The following is a 22,660-nucleotide window of genomic DNA, read 5'->3' as shown; positions in this document are numbered from 1 at the left end:
AACCAGTCGTCTCGATTCATCATCGAATCAGGCGAACTGTTCAGGCGAAGTGTCTCAATGCCGCTACTCAAATGCCTTGACAAGTCCCAAGCCGAGTACGTACTCGAAGAAATACACAAGGTGATATGCAGACTACACTCGGGAGCACGCTCCATGGTTACTCGGGTTATCCGTGCTGGGTATTAATGGCCCACGTTGAGATCAGACTATAAAGCTTACGTACAAAGATACAAGCCATGCCAAGAGTTTGGCCACATACCTCGGAGTTCCCCCGAGGTCTTACACCAAATGCAATCACCATGGCCTTTTGCGTAATAGGGAATGGACATCCTCGGCCCTTTCCCCTTGGCCAAGGGCCAAGTCAAATTCTTGTTGGTAGCCATCGACTACTTCACAAAATGGATCGAGGCCGGTCCCCTAGCCAAAATCACGACCGAGAATGTACAACAATTCACATGGAAAAATCTAATATGCAGATACGGCCTCCCACATGTGATCGTTACCGACAATGGAAGACAGTTCATAGATAGGAAGTTTGAAAGCTTCCTACAAGAGCTCGACATCCGACATCACGTGACCTCGGCAGAACACCCCAGACGAACGGCCAAGCTGAAGCGACGAACAAAGTACTACTCCATGAGCTTAAAAAGCGATTGGGATCAGCAAAAGGTCTATGGGTGAAAGAGCTCCCCAGCATCCTTTGGGCCTATAATTTCACCCTGCAATCAACAACTCAAGAAACACCATACAGGTTAACCTACGGTTCCGATGCCATGATTCCCGTAGAGGTAGGGGAAGCATCACATCAGAGGTTGACCTTTAATAATGAGCAGAACAACAAAGAATTGGTAGCTAATCTTGACATGATCGACGAGCTCAGAGATGAAGCTCGGATTAAGGAAGAAGCCTGCAAACTCTAAGCCGCAAGAAGATACAACACCAAAGTCAAACCAAGGAAGTTTCGACCAGGAGACCTCGTATGGCGACTCCGAGGTGACGCCAAAAAGGACCCCGCCGAGGGAAAGCTAGCACCGACATGGGAAGGCTCCTTTCGGATCGGTGAAGACCTTGAAAATGGCACATACCGACTAGAAGAACTCAACGGTAAAGCAATCCCTAGAACTTGGAATGCCACCCACCTCAAATTTTATTTCAGTTAAAATGTATGATAAGACGATGTACTTTTTTTTCTCCTCGGTCTTTTTTGTCCCTAAAAGAGAAAAAAGAGGGTTTTTGGCCGAGAAGGTTTTAATGAGGCACGTCTAAGTTTCAATAAAAACAAACCCATTATCACATATCCATTATTTTACATTACGCAAACATGAAAGGTCGGATCTCAAAATCCAAGGTCAAGTTTGAACCTTGAAAACGCAAAAATGAGATCAAGTCCAAATCTCGCACTCAAATCAAGGTCAAGTTTGAACCTTTTCCAGCCAAGTTTGAGCCTTAAAATGAAAAATCAAGGTCAAGTTTGAACCTTTAGAGGCCAAGTTTGAGCCTTAAAATGAACATTAAAGGTCAAGTTTGAACCTTAAAGGTCGAGTTCGAACCTTAGAAAAAATAAAGGTCAAGTTTGAACCTTTACAAGCCAAGTTTGAGCCTTTAAACGAACGTTAAAGGTCAAGTTTGAACCTTAAAGGTCGAGTTCAAATCTTAGAAAAAATAAAGGTCAAGTTTGAACCTTCGCAGGCCAAGTCTGAGCCTTAAAATGTAGATCAAAGGCCAAGCCTTAAGCGCCAAGCTTGAGCCTTAAACACAAAAACTAAAAGTCAAGTTTGAACCCAAGGCCAAGTTCAAGCCTCAAAAACAGGTCAAAATTGAGCCTAAGGCCGAGTTTGAGTCTTAGAATAAAATCAAACATCAAGTTTGAACCTTGAATAGAGACCAAATCGAGTCAAAATAAAAACATCAAAGAGTGAAAAATACACCAAGTTCATTAATATAAACAGAGGGTTCATACATAAAAATTGCAAAATACACCAAGTTCATTACAGGGAAACAAAGGAAAAGGCCTAAGAAGTAGTGTTGTCGCTTGTGCTCTCGGACAGGTCATCCTTATTCACCAACTCCCCACCCCGCACAACTTTTTCAATGTGCATTGCAGAAAGGTCGACCCCTATCGCAAGCAACCTAGCTTGATGAACTGCCTTAGCAAAGCCTTGCTGATGCTCAACCACAACGGCACGCTCGGTCTCGAGGAGTCTCTTCTCCAAATCTTTCTTCGAAGAGATCAACACATCCATGTCAGTCTTCAAGGAAGCGATCTCATCCCCCTTGCTAGTCCGATGCTTAACCACAACGGCACACTCGGTCTCGAGGAGTCTCTTCTCCAAATCCTTCTTCGAAGAGACCAACACATCCATGTCAGTCTTCAAGGAAGCAATCTCCTCCTCCCTGCCAGGGAGAAGTACCTCGTCACACAAACACTTCTCGACAGCCTCCCCCAACTTGGCCTTCAATGCCAAATTCTCCTCCTTTAGCGAGTGAGCCTAGCCCCGAGCAGCTTCGACCTCCCCCCTACAAGACTTGGCGACCTCTTGCAGGTCACCAACTTGGGCGGCATACGCCTCATTGGCCTTCAAGGCAACTTCCAAAGACTTATGAGTCTTTGAAAAATCCCTTCTTAAGGCTTCAAGCTCAGCCTCACCCTTCTTCGCTTTCTCAAGCTTGCCCTGAAGTTTTGACCATTTGCGCTTCTAGTGGTCCACTATGGCAATGGACCTCTACATGAATACCTCCGCAGAATCCAAGCCCTCAACCGGACCAACCTTTTCGATCATCACCTTATCAGCAACAAAGGCCGGATCCTCCTTGTAAAATGCCCCGGCGGTCATGCTCGAACTCCACAATGATGTTACGTCTGGCGACAGGCTCACGTGGTCCAATCTCTCCAGAGGATGACTTTCATCAAATCGCTGCACGATACACTTCCCCCTCGGAACACGTGGAGGAGGAGGAGGTGCAGCAGTAGGAGGAACCGAGGTCGACACCTCAGAACTCGGACCTTCCCCGCGAGCTTCGGCAGAGGAAGGCCGAAGTCGCCTACAAAATAATCAAAGTAAACTTCTAAGTCACAAAATAGAAATAACACACGACACAAGGAGAACATCACAAGGCAAAGTAAAAACCTGTTTCTTCGGAGCGACATCCACCACGGGCCTCCTCGGCGACCCCTCGGGTTGAGGACTCCCGGTCAGGTCGATAGGGTTGGCATCAACGGCCCTTGATGTCACTTCCTCAAAAACGGGAAGGGTCGAGGTCCTGCCGACCTCCTTTGCCGCCCTCTTTCTCTTGCGGCGAGTCTCTAGAGGAGCAACCTCCTCCTCGCCGGGCTCGGGCACTTCGAGCTCCTCTATATTAAAGCGTGCCTTAAGTTCACGCCACTTGCTTTTCCCATTAGACCTGCAAACATAAAACAACATAGCACATAAAGAACATCGAAAAAAAAACAACAGGAAATGCAAACGGAAAATAATGAAGTACTCACTCTCCAAACCCCTCTCCTTATTCATCAAATTGGCAAAGGACAGGACGAGTTTGCTGTCCAATGGGCGTGGGGGCTCAACCAAGTTGGCGATGTCGTCCCTGTCAGAATTCAATAACTGAAGACAGCTCGACCCATTAAATTTGACTGGGCTTCGCTGCCAAAAGAAAGGGAACCTCGGCTCTCCCTCACTGTGGAAAATCACCTCTTCCCTTGGGTCGGCAACCACAGGTCGGATCCAGAAAAATTCCTTCTTGAAATTTTTATATGATTGGGAGTAAAGCTGGAACAACCCTCCAACCTTACTCCCACTGAGAGACACCCAACCTAGGGGAGGCTCGCCCAACTTAAGTTGGTAGAAATGCAAGAATACAGGCAAAGACACACCCATTCCTAGGGCTGAACACAAAACCTGAAACGCCCTTAAGAAACCCCAACTATTGGGGTGCAACTAGCAGGGGGTCACATTGACAAATCGAAGAAAGGGGCACTCGAACTCGGTGAATGGCAAGCAAACACCAAGATCCCAGAAAAAACACTTGTACATATAAAAAAATGGGGTATTCGGAGTACCCTCCATATAAACACGCTCACCAGGCTGGCAAGGCTCAATTCGGATGAGCTTGGAAATTTTTGAACTACAAATCTTCAGTGTTTTCCACATGGCATTGACATCCAAAAAAGCCCTAAATCGACTTTCAAACTCCCCAATATCACCCCTGACCCATTCGTACCCCGGGACGAAAATGGTGGGGTGAGAATCCTTAGGATTGTTCCTACCCCTTTTCTTTTCAGCAACGACAATTTTCTCGGCCGTCGCCTTCCCACGCGCCTTAGCCTTGCCCTTGGAAGGTGCAGGGAGAACAGAACCTTGCTGCCCCTCGCCGGCCATTGTTTGAAAAACAAACGCGAAAAGGAGAAATGGGAAAAAGGGAGAATGAGAATGAGTACCTAACACTCCTAGGACCTAAACTCGCGAACGTCAAACGACGAGCGAAGTAAGCACTACCACAGGGAACAATGGAGGCAATAGAGAGAGCAAGCAAAGAAACGGAGAGACAAAGGTAACGAAGAAGGAGTAATGGAGAAGCAAGGAGGGAAGCAAATGTTTAAAGTAAAAAATGACACAGTAACAAAGGCATTAAATACGCCTCATAATGATGGGGCACGCCCCATCATTACAAGTCGTCACCCTTTATGACAAGCCGCCTCAGTTCGTAAAACGAGGCGAAGCCTCAAGGACACGTGGCACTTGACCCAGAAGATCAAAATGAAAAGCCACGACCTTTCATATGAACTCGGCACTAACTCCTCGGCTTAAAGCGCTCGGAGCTCGGGAGGCTAGTGTACCACCCAAATCAATCTTATTAACTCCTCGGCTAATAGCCCTCGGAGCTCGGGGGCTAATGTACTATCCACATCGGTACCAGGGCCCACCTCAGCACCTTGGAGGTTGGGGCCACATCGGATTATCAAATCAGACCGTTCCCTAACCAATAAGATAAATTGATAAGATCATAATCTTATCAAATCCTAACCAACTCAATTATCAACAGGGGAAAAACTCTAAATTATATCAAGATACGTGCATTATATATATGAGACTCATACACCCACAAATACTAACTTAAGCATCGGAGTCTCTTTTGCAAGTATCAATCCCATCTCAGAGTTGCAAACATACCAAGCAGAGGAGGCTCACCGATCTTACTTAGAGATCGTCTCACACACCGATCTAAGGTAAGAACAATTCATATTATTGATAATCTTTTGAACAATACAAAATAAAATAGTTAACCTAGTTATGAACTACTGAATTAGTTTATCTAAAAATAAAATTAATATCACAATTTGGTAAATCATGAAGTAAAAGTAAATATTTGCCAATAAAAACACCGTATTTAGATAGATCATACGAGGAACTTTTAATGCTAAATATCACTCTCGTTGATAGTCCATTTCAAATTAGACTACATGCAGCGCTTCATCTTAGTGTCGGCGCGTTGCACTCTTGATGTAGATCAAACAAAAAGTTCCTATATAGGATCTAATCATCATATATCATTATGCATTATAAATTTGTTGATTTTGAAATAATTAAATTAAATGTCATATCATCAGTAATTTTTATTAATTTTTAGTATAAAATAATATATTTTTATTTTATAACTATTTTTATTTTAAAATTAAAATAATTTAAAATCAATGTAATTAATATTTTATATATCATTACAGTTTCTTATATTAATGTGTTATTAATGTAATTATATATTATATTATATAATTTAAACTCTAATTCTTTCATTTTATATTTTATACATTTATATATATATATATATATATATATATATATATATGAAGATTTACTTATTTTAAAGTTAAGTTTTGGTAAGTTTACTCAATACATTGGATAGGCCATTTGGTCTCCAGAAATCGACAAATCTGAGACTCATTCAGTACTTTGAATAATTGAAGAATCCTAGTAAACACACAACTATCCCCTTCGATTATCGATGGTGCTGAAAAGATCACATAAATAAAACATTAACTACTCCTTTTGGTATAACTAATAGTCGAAGGGATCACTCAAGCAAGTTCAACCCTTCGGCACTTTCGGTAGCCGAAGGATTCACACCAACGAGTTTAACCCCCTTGGCACCCTCAGGAGTCGAAGGATTCACACAAACAAGATAGGGCCCTCTTAGCACCCTTGGTGGCCGAAGGGTCCACGCAAACAAGTCATTCCCCTGTTGGTGACCAATAGAACCAAATGGGACGAGGAGGCTCGCAACATTGAATTATGATGACAAAGGTAATTAAAACTTAATTATTGGTACGAAATCAATTATCCATATCTTACCTAATTGATAATCTTAACTTGTGGCTCATTGGAATTTGGAGACAAGGTATAAACAGTTCATATTTTAAATTAAAAGTTATTGTTCATTATTCGCATTTAATGCACCAATATAATAACTTACTTAGGCGTCAGAATCCCTTTTATAGGTTTACCTCTTTCAATGTGGACAAGCTACTGGATCGAAGAATAAAGAGGAGTGAAAGCATCAACAAAAAAAAAAAGAAATATTTTTTTATAAACATACTCAATAACTCAAATTTTACTCTAAAAATAAATATATTAAAATTGAGTGTCGACATAAATCTCAATACATTATATATATTAATGAAGGTCTTAGAAGACTTTTTTTTTTCTTTTTTGAGTTGGAGGACTTAATTCAAATAACAAAAAGATTATGTACTATTTAAGGTATTAACATTATTAAAATAATTTTTTTAATAAACATTGACAACATCAACAGTCAGATGTTCTACGAGTTAGAATAAAAAAATTTACCATGAATATATTAATAAAAGTTAAATTATCAATTACGATTCCATGCTCCAGTGATTAGGACATCGGATTTTGAATCCAGTAACCTGAATTCAAATTGCGGTGGGGGCTATTTTACAAATAATTATCTTTCTCAATGCTTAATATAACGAATTTGTTAGGCAGGAATTAACAATAGACAATGGTCCCATGGTCTAGTGGTCAGGACATTGGACTCTGAATCCAGTAACCCGAGTTCAAATTTCGGTGGGACCTTTTTCAAATGATTTTTTTAAAACCTTATTACATTTTTTTCTTCAAATTTTTTTGACCTTGTGTTGAGCTTACTCGAAGATCTGTGATAACTCAAAAAAGCAAACAACTCGAAATGGGGCACATTCATGAGGTTCAAGGTATCAAATACTTAAGTCATCTATACTCGAGGTGTACTCGAATCAAGGAGCCAAGTCGAATCCAGAGGTGTTCGAATAGGTGGAAATCGCTATAGAATGCCAGATAAAATGATTTCTTTAGAAACAATTAAAAGTGCTCGAAGATAGCGCGCTAGAGCGGTTATTAAAATTCAAGAATAAAACACGTGGGAACGACAGTTATCAGGAGTTGGTGGTGGAAGTTATAAGCACGTGTTTAATATGGGAAACGGTTGCCCACCCACGATGCTTACACGTAAAGAAAAACTGCCCTTGAAGAACTCTATAAATACGTCAATTTTAGTCTTGTACGAGGTCGGAAAAACTCATACTTGAATTAACTTCTGAAGCACTCTCTGCCTACACACACATATATGGCTTTCGTGCACAAGATCGTTTTTGGGTATAACTGACTCTCGACCACTTTTCTTTTGCTTTTTAGGAGTAGAATTAGCATAGTTCTCTTAGTTATTTCTTTTAATCACGTAGTTATATTACTTTGATATTGTAACTCTGGAACATTATGCAAGTTGAACCATGATTTGTATTGCAAGTATCTCAATTATTCATTCTGTTCATCTTAGCATTTATATGTATGGAAATTATTGCTTGTTGATTTTTGAAGAATCTTTAGAAATAAGTAATTACTAAATCTTCCTACTACTCCTCTTCTCGTTTTATAAGATTAAAACTCAGAAACATCACATATCTAAATTGAAACGTTTTTCGTGCTAGTTCGAGTAAAAAAAACCCATAAAACAAATTCCACCGTAAACACCTTGATTCACATCAAGTAATCAGACAGAAACTTCCATGTGTTTATCTTCTACCCTGCACATAAATAAATAAAAAATATACATATTAAACCCTAAACATATCACATTTTAAATAAATATTAAATATAAATTAATCTTTAAATAGTTTCTAACACGAAACTAAACTCATATTTTCAAACTTCCTTAACAAATCATTCTCATTCTTTATTTAATACTGTTACTAACTTGAACAACTATAATGGCAATCACAATTAATTAATATCATGTGTTAAATTTAATACAATTTTTAAATATAAATTAAAGAACATTTAAAACTATGAAAGTTATATATATATATATATATATATATATATATATATAATATTAGTACAAGAAAAATCTAAAAATATAGAAAGACGATGAAATTATGGAAATATATTCATAATAAATTTAAAAATTATAAATTTAAATGGTTAAAAAAAAAATTGAATAGCACATATCATTCATCAAAATACTTTAAAATATAAAAATCATTTGAAATATAAGTGGCATTTAGAAAAAAAAATGGAATAATTTCAAAATACTTTATTTGTTCTCCGACTATTATTTATGTTAAGATTGCAAGAGTGGCTAGCGGTATGAGTATGTATAATGTCTTGCTTTAAACATTTAAAGCTCTGTCAAAATTTAAATAAATTGACCATGCATACATAATCAAAAAGTTTATAAACAATCAAAATTCAAATATAAACAAAAGGATTGGAGGGAGTTTTTACTCAAATAATATTATTTTTAAAAAAATTTACCCAAATAGCAATTATGTAAATTTATTTCCCCAACTAGCACCATTTACTGTTTACGTTCGGAACGGGCCATTCTGAAATCAGAACGGGCCATTCCAGATTAAAAAATAACACATGAAAAACGGATCAGAACAGGCCGTTCCAAAATCAAAATTAGCACATAAAAAGTGGAACCAGAATGGGTCATTCTGCAAGTAAAACGGGTCGTTCTGACCTACAAATAACTTTTTTTTTCGATTTTCACTTATCAAATATCAAAACTCATAAAATAACATCAAATAATTAAATTTATTGAATATTAACATTATAAATATATCTAAATAAATTTATTAAAATTTAATACAACAATAAAGATCAATGGTGGCAGAAACTGATTATATTATTCTTTAATGTCCATCTCTGTTTTAATCTTGCTGGACTTTGACCGACCCTTGAAAGTTCCCTTGAGTTCTGGATTTTGCCACAAAGTTGGACCAATGTAAGTAGGTCAATAATCTTCATGTCGGAGCTCTCCAAACTGTCCTTCGTATACCTTTCTGGAACTTGCCGCAATCATACCACATTTCATTTAGCCTTACTGTAAATCTCCCAACAGGTCAAACTTTTCTCGGATGTTGCGCTTCTTTCAACTTTGTGGCCAAATCCAGAACTCAAGAGAACTTTTAAGGGTCGGCCAAAGTCTAGCAGGATTAGAATAGAGATGGACATTAGAGAACAACATAATCGTGTAAAAAATTGTTCCTATTGTCACACTAGGAAGACATATCCAAATATTGGTCATGAATTTAGTTTCCGCCATCGTTGATCTTTATTGTTGTAATGAATTTTAATAAATTTATTTAGTTATATTTATAATGTTAATATTCAATAAATTTAATCAATTGATGGTAGTCTTTGAGTTTTGGTATTTGATAAGTGAAAATCAAACAAATTTGTTTTTATTTATAAGTCAGTGTTAGTCACTTAGCCTCGTATAACTTAAGAGGGGAGGTGAATTAAGTTTTCTAAATTTTCCTCTTGAAAAGACTTTTCCAATTACTTTCTTATCAATTTATTTCCTTAGACAAATTTGTATGTAAAGATTGATGATGTAGAACAACTCAAACACAATAAAATAACAAATAAATAAAAGTGTAGGGAAGAAGAATTGCAAACTTGATTTTATACTGGTTCGACCAATCTTGCCTACATCCAGTCCTCAAGTCTCCCACTTAAGATTTTCATTACTCTTGTAAACCTTAAGACTTGAATCCTCCAACACCTCGAAACTCCCTTTCCTTGTGTTGAGATTCAAAAAACAACAAGGAGAAAAACCCTTTCTCCTTTACAGATCAACAGATCAATTGGGTAATATAAAATGACTCTCTTTGAAGAGTAGATATTTCACTTTCTAAGAACTTGATGAACTCTTTAGAGATTTTTGTAAATGATTTTGGCCAAGTAGTTTTTGTAAATAGATTTTCACATTAGAGTTCATCACCTTTCTCTGAAAAATTATAGGTATTTATAGACAATTGTTTCTTAGGTTATGTCTTTTCATGAAGAGTTGTAACTTTCTATAATTTTTCAGAAAATAGGCTCTGGTAATCGATTACAAGACTTGGTAATCGATTACAACGGTTTAAGTTCAAAATGTTTGAAACGTTGTATAATTTAAATTCAAATTTTGAAATTTTATCTTCTGGTAATCGATTATAATGACTGGTAATCGATTACTAGAGATCATTTTAACATTTGAACCTTGCACAAAGAAGCTTTTTTTTCCTCTGGTAATTGATTACATCAAGTGGTAATCGATTTCCAGACACATATCACCTGATTTGGCTTATGAAAACTTAAGATATAGAAAGCTTCTATTTTCCAGTTAAAAATATTTTTGTTTAATCTTTTGAATACTCTTTTTGCTTTCTTTTCAAACAAGCAATTCTTATATTAAAAAAGATTAAGTTTAGGTTTTCTTGAAATCTTTATTTTAATGGCCAAGTGAAATTTGCAAATTCTAAAAGTTCATTTTACATACTAAGCTAAGCAGTCAAGACTTATCTAGTTATTACTTCAGATCTTGCTTCTTGATCAGTTTGTTTTAACTTGACCTTTATTTTCTTCAATGCTTTGGCATCATCAAAACTTTGTGCATATTTTCTTCTACAGGCAGAACGGCTCGTTCTGTTTCCATTTTTTATGTGCTAATTTTGATTTTGGAACGACCCGTTCTGATCCGTTTTCCATGTGTTATTTTTTAATCCGGAACGGTCCGTTCTGAACGTGAACAGTAAATGGTGCTAGTTGGGAAAATAAATTTGCACAGTTGTTACTTAGGTAAATTTTTTTTAAAATAATACTATTTGTGTAAAAAATTCAATTGGAGGATGAAATGAACGGAGAAGATAATTTTTTGAAATAATTTTTTTTAAAAATAGAATAAATTAAAAGGATGTCTAGAGGAAAAATATAGAGAAGAGGTGTATTTATTAAAAAAAATAGATATATATATATATATTATTTAACTAAATTATTGTTGTTAGAAAAGTATTTTATATTTGACTTGAATATGTTTTTAATTTTTACAAAATAAATAAATTTTGATTTTGATCCTTATATTAAAAAAATTATATATTTCTCATCCCTTTAAAATTTGAAATGATTGATTCTAGTATTAACTATCATGTGCTCATTTGTAATTACTTGTGTATTAATTAAAATCTTAAGTGATGATTAAAGGTGTTAATATTACCAACAACTATTAGTGATAACATGAAAGCATGTGACACTTTTAAATTTTATAGACCTTAAAACAAATATTATTTATTTATCTTAAAATTATCATTAGAGACTAAAAATAATGATTTTGAATTTTAGGAAGATAAAAATAAAAAAAATATAGTTTTTATGTGGACCAAATTCAAAATTTACTCATTATATCATAAAGAAATTAAAAATAATGTTTACAAATTTTAAAAGAATAAAGAAAAATTATACCAAAATCAAAACTTGTTGAATTTTTGAGGACTTAAAATACATGTAAACATCTATATTTTCATAAGATCTTCACAACAATCAAATATGAAGAAGATAGAAATGATTACTGTTAACTTAAAGATATAATAGTTAAACTCACTTTGAAGTGTCATGCATAAGCTAAACAATCCCATGATTGAAAGTATGAAAAGGGAAGGAAAAAATTATTACTTTAGGCCCAATGTTTTCTAATAGTTCACAAGGGTGAAAAAAATACTATGGTGCAAAGTTTTTATTGACCCAAATTATTTTGAAGTTTTTTTTATTTTCTTATTTTTTACCTTGAGGTCTCCACCATATATAAGGAATGAAGATATGTATAAGCATATTTTAGACAATGTGAGACTTTTTAGATGTAAGGAAAGATAGAAATATAGACTTGAAGATTTTTTATGATCAAATCATGGAAAGATTTTTATCTAGAAATTGATTTTGCTTTTTGATGTGTAGGCATGAATTATAAATTTTTCATCAAGCTTTTCAATTTTGCTAAGAACATACTTAACAAATAATTGTACTTCAAGATATGATATCATCATTATATAGATAGATAGATAGATAGATAGATAGATAGATAGATAGATAGATAGATAGATAGATAGATAGATAGATAGATAGATAGATAGATAGATAGATAGATAGATAGAGAGAGAGAGAGAGAGAGAGAGAAGGAAGGGTTATAATAACACCAATATCTTTTATTAAATATTACACCACTCAATAACTTTATATTAAATGTAAATTTTGTAAATCGAACCGTTAAATCGAAAATTATTTATTCTTAGATCTTATTTACAAAATTTTATATTAATCCAAGATGATTTGATACTTTATTTTTATAAAACAAAATTAACGTAATATATTCATTTCAAAATATACTAAAATATGAAAACTTTGATTACCTCCAAGTTGTTATTCAATTTTAACAAAATTTGATATAAACATATAAAGTGATATAAACTTTCAATCTAACGGTTGAATTTACAAAATTTACATATAATATAAAGTTATTGAGCGGCGTAATATTTAAAAATTAATTTGCATTAAGATAGAAGTTCATTTACATTTATAATAAAAATATTTGGACAATCTTTTTAAAAATATAAACAATACTTTAAATGGATAATTATAGTTCAATATAAGAAATTTTTTTTTTTATTTTTCTTGTAAGTTATTTAGACATCTCATTATTATTTTGCCCTTTTATTATTATTATTATTATTTACTTTCTCTTTTTGTTACTTTTATTATCATCTTGTATTATTTTTATTTTTTTCCCCTTTTTTATACTTTATTTTTAATTGCCCTAACCAAATTGGATATGACAAAGTCGAGATACTTTGTATTCAAATAACACTTGAATAACTTTGTAAAGTCAGAAATAACTTAAGAAATAATATTTTTAATTTATAGAAAACTCTATCAAAACTTAATCAAATTGTTCAAAGAAGGGGATGAGTCGGACGAGTCTTAGTAGTGGAGATGAACCGTATAAAAATTGTGTGTCCATCTTCTGCTCCTTCCTTTTATAAGTTTTTGTGCATTTCTTTTGGTATCGTCTGTACCCTTTGCAAAGCTTCGTTTGACAGCAGTTTCAAAAAGGAATTTATTCAATCATCCTTTTAGTGTCACCTTTTAATCCACATAACTAAAATAAAAATATTTTTAAGTTAAATTTAATAACAAAAGGATATAGTATAACATATGATCAATTTTAATTATCTTTAATTTTTAGTCTCATAAAAGGAATAAGTTTTAATTTTGGTTTCCGTAAATTTTGTTTTTATTTTTTATCTTCTAAAGTTTGGAATAATTATTTTTATAATCATTATAAAATGGGAAATTTTAGTTTCAATCACTACAATATTTTTTTTAAATTTTCGTTCCTTTAAATTTTAAAGTTATTATTTATATTCTCTAATATTCATTTTAATATTAATAAATAATAATTATTTTAAGAATTTATAATTTTTGTAGAAGTATCATATATGCTAACATGATACCATAACAATTGTTGATGTTATTTGGAATGATTACTTAACCTTATGATAAATATATAAATAGTTAACAAAAATTATAATAGTAAGAAGAACTAAAAACAATAATTCAAAATTTTAAAGAAATAAAAAGAAAATTACATGAACCAAAATCAAAACTTATTATTTTTCATAAACTAAAACATATTTTTAAGTTATTTTAATAACTCAACATGTAAAATTCAATATGCATATAGCTGAATATGCTTAATATTGATTAACTACTGAAAAGTACAGAGACTATCCTATATATACAAACTAAATAGAAAAATAGAAATCATCAAAACCATTGACAGCTGAGCATAACAGAAAAATAGAAAACTAAAAATAACAATCTCTTCAGAGCAAAATTATTATGATAGACATAGCTAAAGTGTTAAGATAAATGTATGAATACTTAAATTCGATCCTAATCTTAATCGTATAGTCTTCTCTACTTATATATATATAACTAAACTTATCAAGTATCGTTTAGTATCAAATAAAAAATAAAATTTGGATAAGATGGTTTTATAAGAAAATGTGCTGGACAATTTTGCTTCTTTTCTTTTGACAATTCACAATCGAAACATGAATTCACATGAACATTTTACCTTGGTTGCATGGGATTGTGTCTTCATCTACGAGGATTCATCTAAAATAATAATAACAATTTCTATCTATTTAACAAATATAAATACACACACACAAGCTTAAAGCTTTCCTTTTGGCTAGAAAGATGGTGTGTCTGTTGCTGATGAGATCCTATGATGACAAATAAAAAATGTCCGACAACATTTCAAGCAAAGAGGTTTAACTCCTTCCTTGCTAAGGAGTTTCAAGTTTAAATCATCCAATTCCAAATTAACTATGGCTTTTGCCATTGATATTCTTGAATCCAGTCCTAAGAATATAAATAAGGACAATAACTCATTATGATCAACTTACTAGTTACAATACGAGTGACCTTTCTGTCTAAACAATAGTAATCTGTAAGGATCAACTTCTTTATTTGGTGGTACCAGTGCAACAAATATCTATAGGATACAAACTAAAGGAAAAACACTGTCCTAATATGTCCACAACAAAATAAATGAATTAATGTACACCATAAATATAAGAAATATATGAGCATTTACTGAGTAAGTCAATTTTTTCATCGAGGATACATGCATTGCCTGAAATTTTTCATAAGCATTAGTACAAGGATTAGGAGGTATTTTATTTTTACTGAGAATTCTTCTCCATAGCTGGAAAGTGTGATCAAGAAAGAACATAGAATGGGAAGAGATTCTAAGTCAAATTCATTTAACTACACTCAACACCCCTTACCCTTATACTCACAGAACTCTTAATAATACTGGAAGCTATAATTTGATTCTACAGTAAACATGTTTTGGAGGACAAATCATAATATGGCTATTTGGTTAGGTTATGTGGTTGGCCTGAAAGGGACAGTGTGGAAGTAGTTAACTGCTGTTACAACTATAGTTCAACCATCGGTAGCAAATGGTTATGCCTATTTTCAGTGAAGTAGGTATGCTGACATTTTCTGATGAGCAGTGAGAAAAGACAAAGCAAATTTACATGGGTGTGTGTGCCGTCTCTCAATTGATAACAACCAATTAAACACTTAAACTCCCAGCGTACACTTCCTTTGTGTCCCTCTAAACCTTTCTGTACATCGTTTGTTATACAACTTGCTGCATAAAACTTCTGCTACTTCTTCCCCTGCATGTTATGATTCACTATTACTTCACACAAGATCATTAATTGACACCTAGCAGTCCAGCATAGCACCAATTAACATAAAGGTTTGATCCCCAAATACAGGACACACACGATAACAACAACCACTATATTCTTTAAATCTCTCCACCAGGAGAAAACTCACAAGTTTGATCTTATATTTTAAAACCCACTTTATCTTGAGAAACAAAAAACTCGTGAGTTTGGTCTTACAAACTATTTTGTTGAAGTTCTAATAAGCATCCATTTCTTGTTTTTCAACAAAGGATTTAAAGCATACTTCCTCTATGCTTTATTATAAGTATAAAAAAAAAATTAATTTTATGCATATTAAGAAAATTAATTATTTACATTAAATTTTACTAATTTCATATTATTCTTCTAAAATTATCTTTGTTATAAATGTTAAAAGAAGTAATGCAATTGAAAGGTCATACATTAAATGAATAATATTTTAGACAGATTATCACTAAATGAAAAAAAAATAGTTAAAATTTATTTTTATTTAATAATAAAAAAAAGTAATTTTTTTTTCTTATAATAGAGAATAGTGGAAGTATTCGTTAACAAGATAGGATAAATTTGTATTTCCTTAACTATTTAGATGATATGGCTAATGGCTTAGCATCCATGTCTTCTACCATTTCAGCGCCAATTATATATTCAATATAATAAAGTGAAATATTCATCTTATGACTCTTAACATAATTAACATGTTACAACATTTTTCTTACCTTGAATGTTGAATCATGCGATCAACATGTGGTTTTATACCAGCCGAAATCAGCAGTAATAGGAATGGTTTCTTTATTTAGTTCAAAATCTTTTCTACAACCCCAGCAGAATGGTTGATCGAATTCTGTAGAAGGGCAACAAGGGACCAAATTGCAGTGTGATTTTTAGAATGTTTTTTTAGAGACATTGATTTCAACTTTCTTTAAGTAACTCATAGCAAATCAATTGCTACCTTTGAGACGCTAGAGTCACTCCCAAAGCAGGAAATTTCATAGATGAAATCGTTGCAGAGTCACTTTTGAAGTAACTCAAACAAGGTGAAATCAATACAAATAAATTTCCAACGAAAGTAGATAAATGTGTCACAAATATAAACAGTTAGAGTACTGGTCAAAAGATCTTGGTCATGCAACCTAGAAGTGAAACCTTATAATATACTACACAAGAAAAATCTTTTAGAAAGCAGTAAAGAAAATATCATACTTGGACAGGGCCAACAGCTGTTAATAGAACAGCAACACCACCTCAGGACCGGCAAGTGAGACACTCAATAACCAGTCCAAATGTAGAAAAGAAACTGAAAGGGGATAGTAAATGCCTTCAGATGATACTCTCTGTATTTTGTCTATCAAATCTATCACCATCTATAATAATCTTTGTACTAGCACAGCATGTCAAAAATCTGTTAGAGGGATAATTTGGTTCCATAATCTGGAAATGCGAGACTCCCTCCCCTTATATTTTGACAGTGCCACTTACATAATTAAGAGTAATGTAAATCATTAAATAGAAAATGAAGATAAATGGTGGCAGCAACATGCTTCTAACATACTATTTTAAACACACTATTAGTGATTAAAATTCATTAGTATTTACAAAATTATGTAGTCTAACTTCCTATTTAATGAAGTCGCTCTTAATTTTATAATTTTCAATAAATTTCAACTAATAATATAAAATTTGTGACAATAAGTGTCCAAGAATATCCTGTTAGCATGAACCATTAAGGTTAGGTTGTCTTAGTGGTGAGAGAATTGGAATATTCAATAAATTTCAGCTAATAATATAAAATTTGTGACAATAAGTGTCCAAGAATGTCCTGTTAGCATGAACCATTAAGGTTGTCTTAGTGGTGAGAGAATTGGAATATTCAATAAATTTCAGCTAATAATATAAAATTTGTGACAATAAGTGTCCAAGAATGTCCTGTTAGCATGAACCATTAAGGATGTCTTAGTGGTGAGAGAATTGGAATAGAATGTATAAAGTCCGAAGTTTAAACATTGTTGCAGTTATTATATTTCCTACTGATAAAAAACATAATATTCTGTTAGCATGCCTCAGCAGACTGATTCTTAAATCAGCAGTTTGCGTAGAAGTTATCAATTGGTGTATTTTGATTGTGGCTGGCTTCTCTTTATGTGCCAAGTAGGCCAGATGAAAAACAATCAATCATCATGTCAAGTTATATCAAGACTCAGATAATAGTTCCAAACTAGATGCTAAACAAAAGTATATCTAACAAAATATTAACAAATACACCAGTACTCAATCATCTTAGCTTCCTACTCGTACCAAATGTCTAAGTCAGTAGTTTCCCACTATTTACAACACAAACCCAAGTTTTCACGAATCAATCATAATTGATAACTGAAAAAACATAAAATTTCATAAGAAATAGGAACAGGTGAATTCTCTAGGAAGCAACAATTAATGGAATACTGGTTGACAAAACAGGATAACATCTTCAGTTGTGAGGAAGCTTTACGATTTTTTTTAGAACCACAGTCCTACCCTTATAATGTCTCGGCTACATACATGTATCAGCCTGGACTCCTAAATCTTCAACATATTTCTTTAAAAAAAACCCACTTCTTCTTGATCTCCTTTATTGCAACCTTCACAGCTTCTTCCTCTATGGAAAAAACCACATTCTGCAAGAAAGACTCAATCTCAACTTCCAGCCGATTAATAAGAACCTAGATGTTGTCCAAGTCCTTTATAGCAACATAGGTGCCAACTTGCACGGAGATGGTTAGATCCTTATGTCCTTTTATGGCATTTTCATATTTCTTCAACAAGGAGTCAATTCACTTTCCCATTGAACCAATTAGGATTTCAGTAACAGACACAACTGAGCAGATTAATACAGCAGCAACTGCAGTTACTTTGCTACAAATATCATGCATGAGTCCTAACTCCAGATATGGATTTGTTTTATTTTCTTCTCAAGCTTGTTTTGTCGACTCACAACTTCTCAAGAATGAGTATCTGTTGCTTGTAAACAGATTGATACATTTGGAAGAATTCTTCAACGAAAATGTGACGACTGCCTTAAACAGCGAAAAGGCTTCAACAGAAGATTATATTATAATAGCTCTCAATTTCTTGTTCTACTCTTTCAATTCAGCGAAAAATAAAAAACTTTAAACTACCGTCACATTAGCAAGCCTTTATTGCACTAGAATGGATGAAGTTTGTCAAGAAGAGAAACCATATGTAAAAAAAATAAATATATTAATAAAAATAACCTTCCCTAAAGTGCTTAAGAAAATAGGAATACATATATCACTAAGCCTTGGAAAAAAAAGTTGAATAATTGAGTCATACACTCCATCAAATTCAATTATTCTTAACTCAGAAACTGATGAATTTGACATAAGAAAATGCGTAGTTTGTTCATAAGTAAAAGACGCTAATTCTTGAATTCTCACTTCCCACGTCAGGCATATAACATAAAGTCTCTGGTTATGCAATGAGACTCCACACATATCTAGCCACACAAAACTGAGTTTATTCATGTATGAATACTTAGTTCAATTTCCAATCACGTTGATAACATTGGAGGTACAATTCACATTGCAAAATTGCCATGTACAAGAGGGCACAGTTTCTACACTTTAGAAGGCTGATTTCAATGTTGTTTGTGCAAGAAGACATTTTGTTGAAATTAATATACCGATATAGTTCTATACATGGCAAATAACCCCTTTGATTGAAAAAAAGAAAACTACAAATTTAGAATTACAAAGTGAAAAAAACACAGAAGCAGACAAGTTGCAACTCAAAACATACAATGGGAAGCTTCAAGAATGATCCTCTAAGAAACTGACACAAAAATTATAGCTTCCCGTTTACAAAAGAATCTCAAAATTCCTCATTTTATTGGTCATAGATAGTAAATAGAAGATACAAACAAAAATCAGTTACATCAATTTTTTTCTAAGATCTTCTCTACACATAAGTCAGGAAGATGAAAATTATCCCTGCTAAATTTACTCACCAGAGAATGAATTGTGCTTTCTTTAAGTCTATATCCTATTCTAAACATGAAATCTAAAACAACCAAAATATCATCCAACCTATCCTCTTGTGACAGACAGGTAATCAGGTATTCAAAAGTCTGCTCCTGGGGTTTCAGCTTCCAACTCAGCATGTTTAGCAACCATTCTTTTCCTTGCACACAATTTCCTTCTTTACATAATCCAGTTATAATATAATCATGTGTACAAGCTGTTGGTTCCAAATGCCTATCATGCATATCTTTCCACAACCTTATTGCGCCCTGTGTGTCTCCCACTTCACAAAGCCCTTTTATAAGAGGATTGAAAGAGAAAACTGATGGCTCTAAACCATGTGCCAGAAGTTCATTTAATAGTTCCGTAGCCTTAACTAGCTCACCTTTCTTGCAAAGGCCTTTAATAAGGGAGTTGTATGTAATCAAATCACAAACAATTCCCTTTTGAAACATTTCTTCAAACAAGCTCAATGCTTCATCTGTCCTTCCATGCAGACACAAACCTGAAATCATTGTGGTATAGCAAACTGTGGTTTCTGCGTATCCTCTACCACGCATATCCTCAAAGATCTTCCTCGCCTCAACAAGATCACCAATCTTACAATACCCATGCATCAAAACATTATAGGTGTATTCATTTGGCTGAAGTCCTTTTTTAATCATCTCAAACCACAGCTTCCTGGCCTCCCCAATCGATCCCATTTCACATAGACCCTTGATCACTGTTGTGTACATAACCCTGTCTGGAAAATATCCTCTGTCCTTGAGATCATTAAAAACCCGGAAACCCTCAGAATTCTTCCTCTTCAAGAGTCCATTGATGATTTCTTGATAAGTAAAGATATCCGGATTACAATTCTTGGCAATCATAATATGAAGGATCTCAGATACTCTAGCATAGTGTCCCTCCTTACAAAACCCACGTATAAGTGCATTAAAAACAACATTATCAGGATGCAAGCCATTTCCCAGAAGTTCCCTAAGAAGCTCATACCCTCTGAAAGCGTTGTTTTCTGCACAGAACGCCATTATGAGATATCCAACAGTTTCAACGTTAATGCTAGCAAAAACACCAGATTCCATCATCCGTTCATACAATGTCCAAACCAGATCAGTCCTCCCAGCCCTCAAACAACCCAAAAGAGAAGAATTCCAAGTTGCAAGCGAGGGGCAAAAGCCAACCCCTTTTAACATATGAACCGCATCTTCAACCATCCCAGCCCCAGTGAGACACTGAATGTAACTCTCCAAGGAAGAAGGATCGGGGACGAAACCCGAGAAATCAAGCAAAGACTTTGCTGCTTGGCAGGCTCCAGCATCCACAAGCATACGGAAAAGGGCATTGCAAGAAGATTGGTGAGGTGAGAAAGCACAAGAAGAGCAAAGCCAGTGAAAGAATCGAAGGCAGAGGAAGGCGTTGTTCTGTTGCTTAAGATAAAGGAGGAAGAAAGAGGGGTCAGAAAAATCGAAAGATGGATAGAGTGAAAGAAGGGTTTCCTCCCAACGGGGCTTCGTTCGAGTAATCCTACAAATTTCATGGATCATAAAGTTGCAATCTTTAGCATCTAGGTTTTTGGTGTCAGAGGTGAGGTTTCGGAATTGGGCAAAGATTCCGCGGAAGAAAGAACACGAAGAAGTTCCTCTCACCATTGCCATGGTCATGGTTATGGGATTGGTGCATGCAGCCCAAACAATACGAACTTGAGTGTGATCAAAGTGAAGCACTTATCTTGAAAAGGAACAAATAGAAATGAATTTCAATGGAAAAACGAATGAATTGAGATAACGAAAGTACGGAACCTTTGGAGGGAGGGAGAAGTGCGAACAACGAGTGTTGGGGCTGTGACACGCACGTGAGCAGATGAAGGGCACTTGCACTCTTGGATTATGCTGGTTTTGGTGAAAGAAGGGTTGAAATTTGCAATGGTGAAGCTTAGAAGAGAAGGAGAGAGAGGGTTGAACTTAACACAAGTCTTCTTGATCAAACTTTAAATTTGTGATTCAGCATTAAGGGTTGATTCACATCTTAAACAAAGTGAGGAATTCGAATCTTGCTTTATGTATAAAAAAAACTTGCATTACATCTTTTCTGATTTTTTTTTAAAAATTACAAAAATAATCATAATAAGATTGAAACTAAATTCTCATAAACTCTTTCTCACCTAATCACTAGGTTAACTCCAGTAGTCTACCTTTCCTGAGTTTACACTAGTGAGTAGTAATTAATATTCACAAATAAAATAATAATAATAATTAAGTAAAAGATCCTTAGCACCAAAAATCTATAATTTATTAATTATTATCATTATAATAATAAATAGTAAATATTATATGAGAATTGTAACAACAACAAAAAATATGGCAATTATATTTATTCTTTTTCAACTACTATATTATTTTATTCTTTTAATTCATAAATATATAAATATAGTAATAATATTATTGCAATGAGTATATATTCTAATATGAAATAATTAATTTAATTATGATCAATGTATATAAAATATTTTAATTTTAATTAAGGTAATTACATTATTTTAAAGTAAGATAATTTGGAATAGTTACCAATGGTGTATATATTTTTTATTTTTCCTTCGACCACAATTCTTTTGCGTGGCATTCAGCAATACTTTTTACTGTTTTTTTTCTTTCTACAAAAGGTATATCTTTAATGTTGAGTGGTGAAGAAATCATACTTCTATTTTAAAATAAAATGTCTATGTACGAAGTTTTAGATTTTTTTTTACGTTATTTTTTAATGGTTTAAACGAAATATCAGAAGATGTTCTCTTTTGATTCGCAAGATGCATTAGAAGACTACAAAAATTGGCCAAGAAAGACAATAATTTATTATTCGATTCACCAAGTAATGTAAGTTTTTGTTAAAATATATGTAATTGAGGTTTTTTTTTTCTTTTCTATTTATACGAAGGCAAAAGTATGTTAATCATTATTTACGCATACTTTTGTATTTATGATATTTTATTTACATATATATTTTAATTGATTTTTTTTTATAGAAATCAATTTTAAAAAATAAC

The 22,660-nt window shown here is 33.6% G+C and overlaps 1 protein-coding gene and 1 non-coding gene across 2 annotated transcripts; one reads left to right on the top strand and one right to left on the bottom strand.

The window, feature by feature from the left end:
* Positions 1 to 7,019: 7,019 nt before the first annotated feature.
* TRNAQ-CUG (transfer RNA glutamine (anticodon CUG)) lies at positions 7,020 to 7,091 on the top strand. The gene has a single exon. It is a non-coding gene; the product is annotated as a tRNA-Gln (tRNA).
* A 12,363-nt stretch (positions 7,092 to 19,454) lies between these two features.
* On the bottom strand, positions 19,455 to 21,612 carry LOC109800406 (Tetratricopeptide repeat (TPR)-like superfamily protein). Its single transcript, XM_029271539.2, has 2 exons — positions 21,420 to 21,612; positions 19,455 to 21,348 (listed from the first exon to the last, which is right to left on the bottom strand). Exon 2 carries the CDS (start codon positions 21,279 to 21,281, stop codon positions 19,533 to 19,535), a length of 1,749 nt encoding a protein of 582 aa, XP_029127372.1. The 5' UTR covers positions 21,282 to 21,348; positions 21,420 to 21,612; the 3' UTR covers positions 19,455 to 19,532.
* Between the last annotated feature and the right edge of the window lie 1,048 nt (positions 21,613 to 22,660).

This window comes from Cajanus cajan, chromosome 11, assembly GCF_000230855.2.
Source record: "Cajanus cajan strain Asha chromosome 11, NIPB_CcT2T_4, whole genome shotgun sequence".
Classification (NCBI taxonomy): Eukaryota; Viridiplantae; Streptophyta; class Magnoliopsida; order Fabales; family Fabaceae; genus Cajanus; species Cajanus cajan.
This window is presented reverse-complemented; position numbering and strand designations above follow the sequence as displayed.

Bases quoted from the DNA above. Each gene is read 5' to 3' on its own strand.
- LOC109800406 (XM_029271539.2), bottom strand. From the start codon at position 21,281: ATGACCATGGCAATGGTGAGAGGAACTTCTTCGTGTTCTTTCTTCCGC.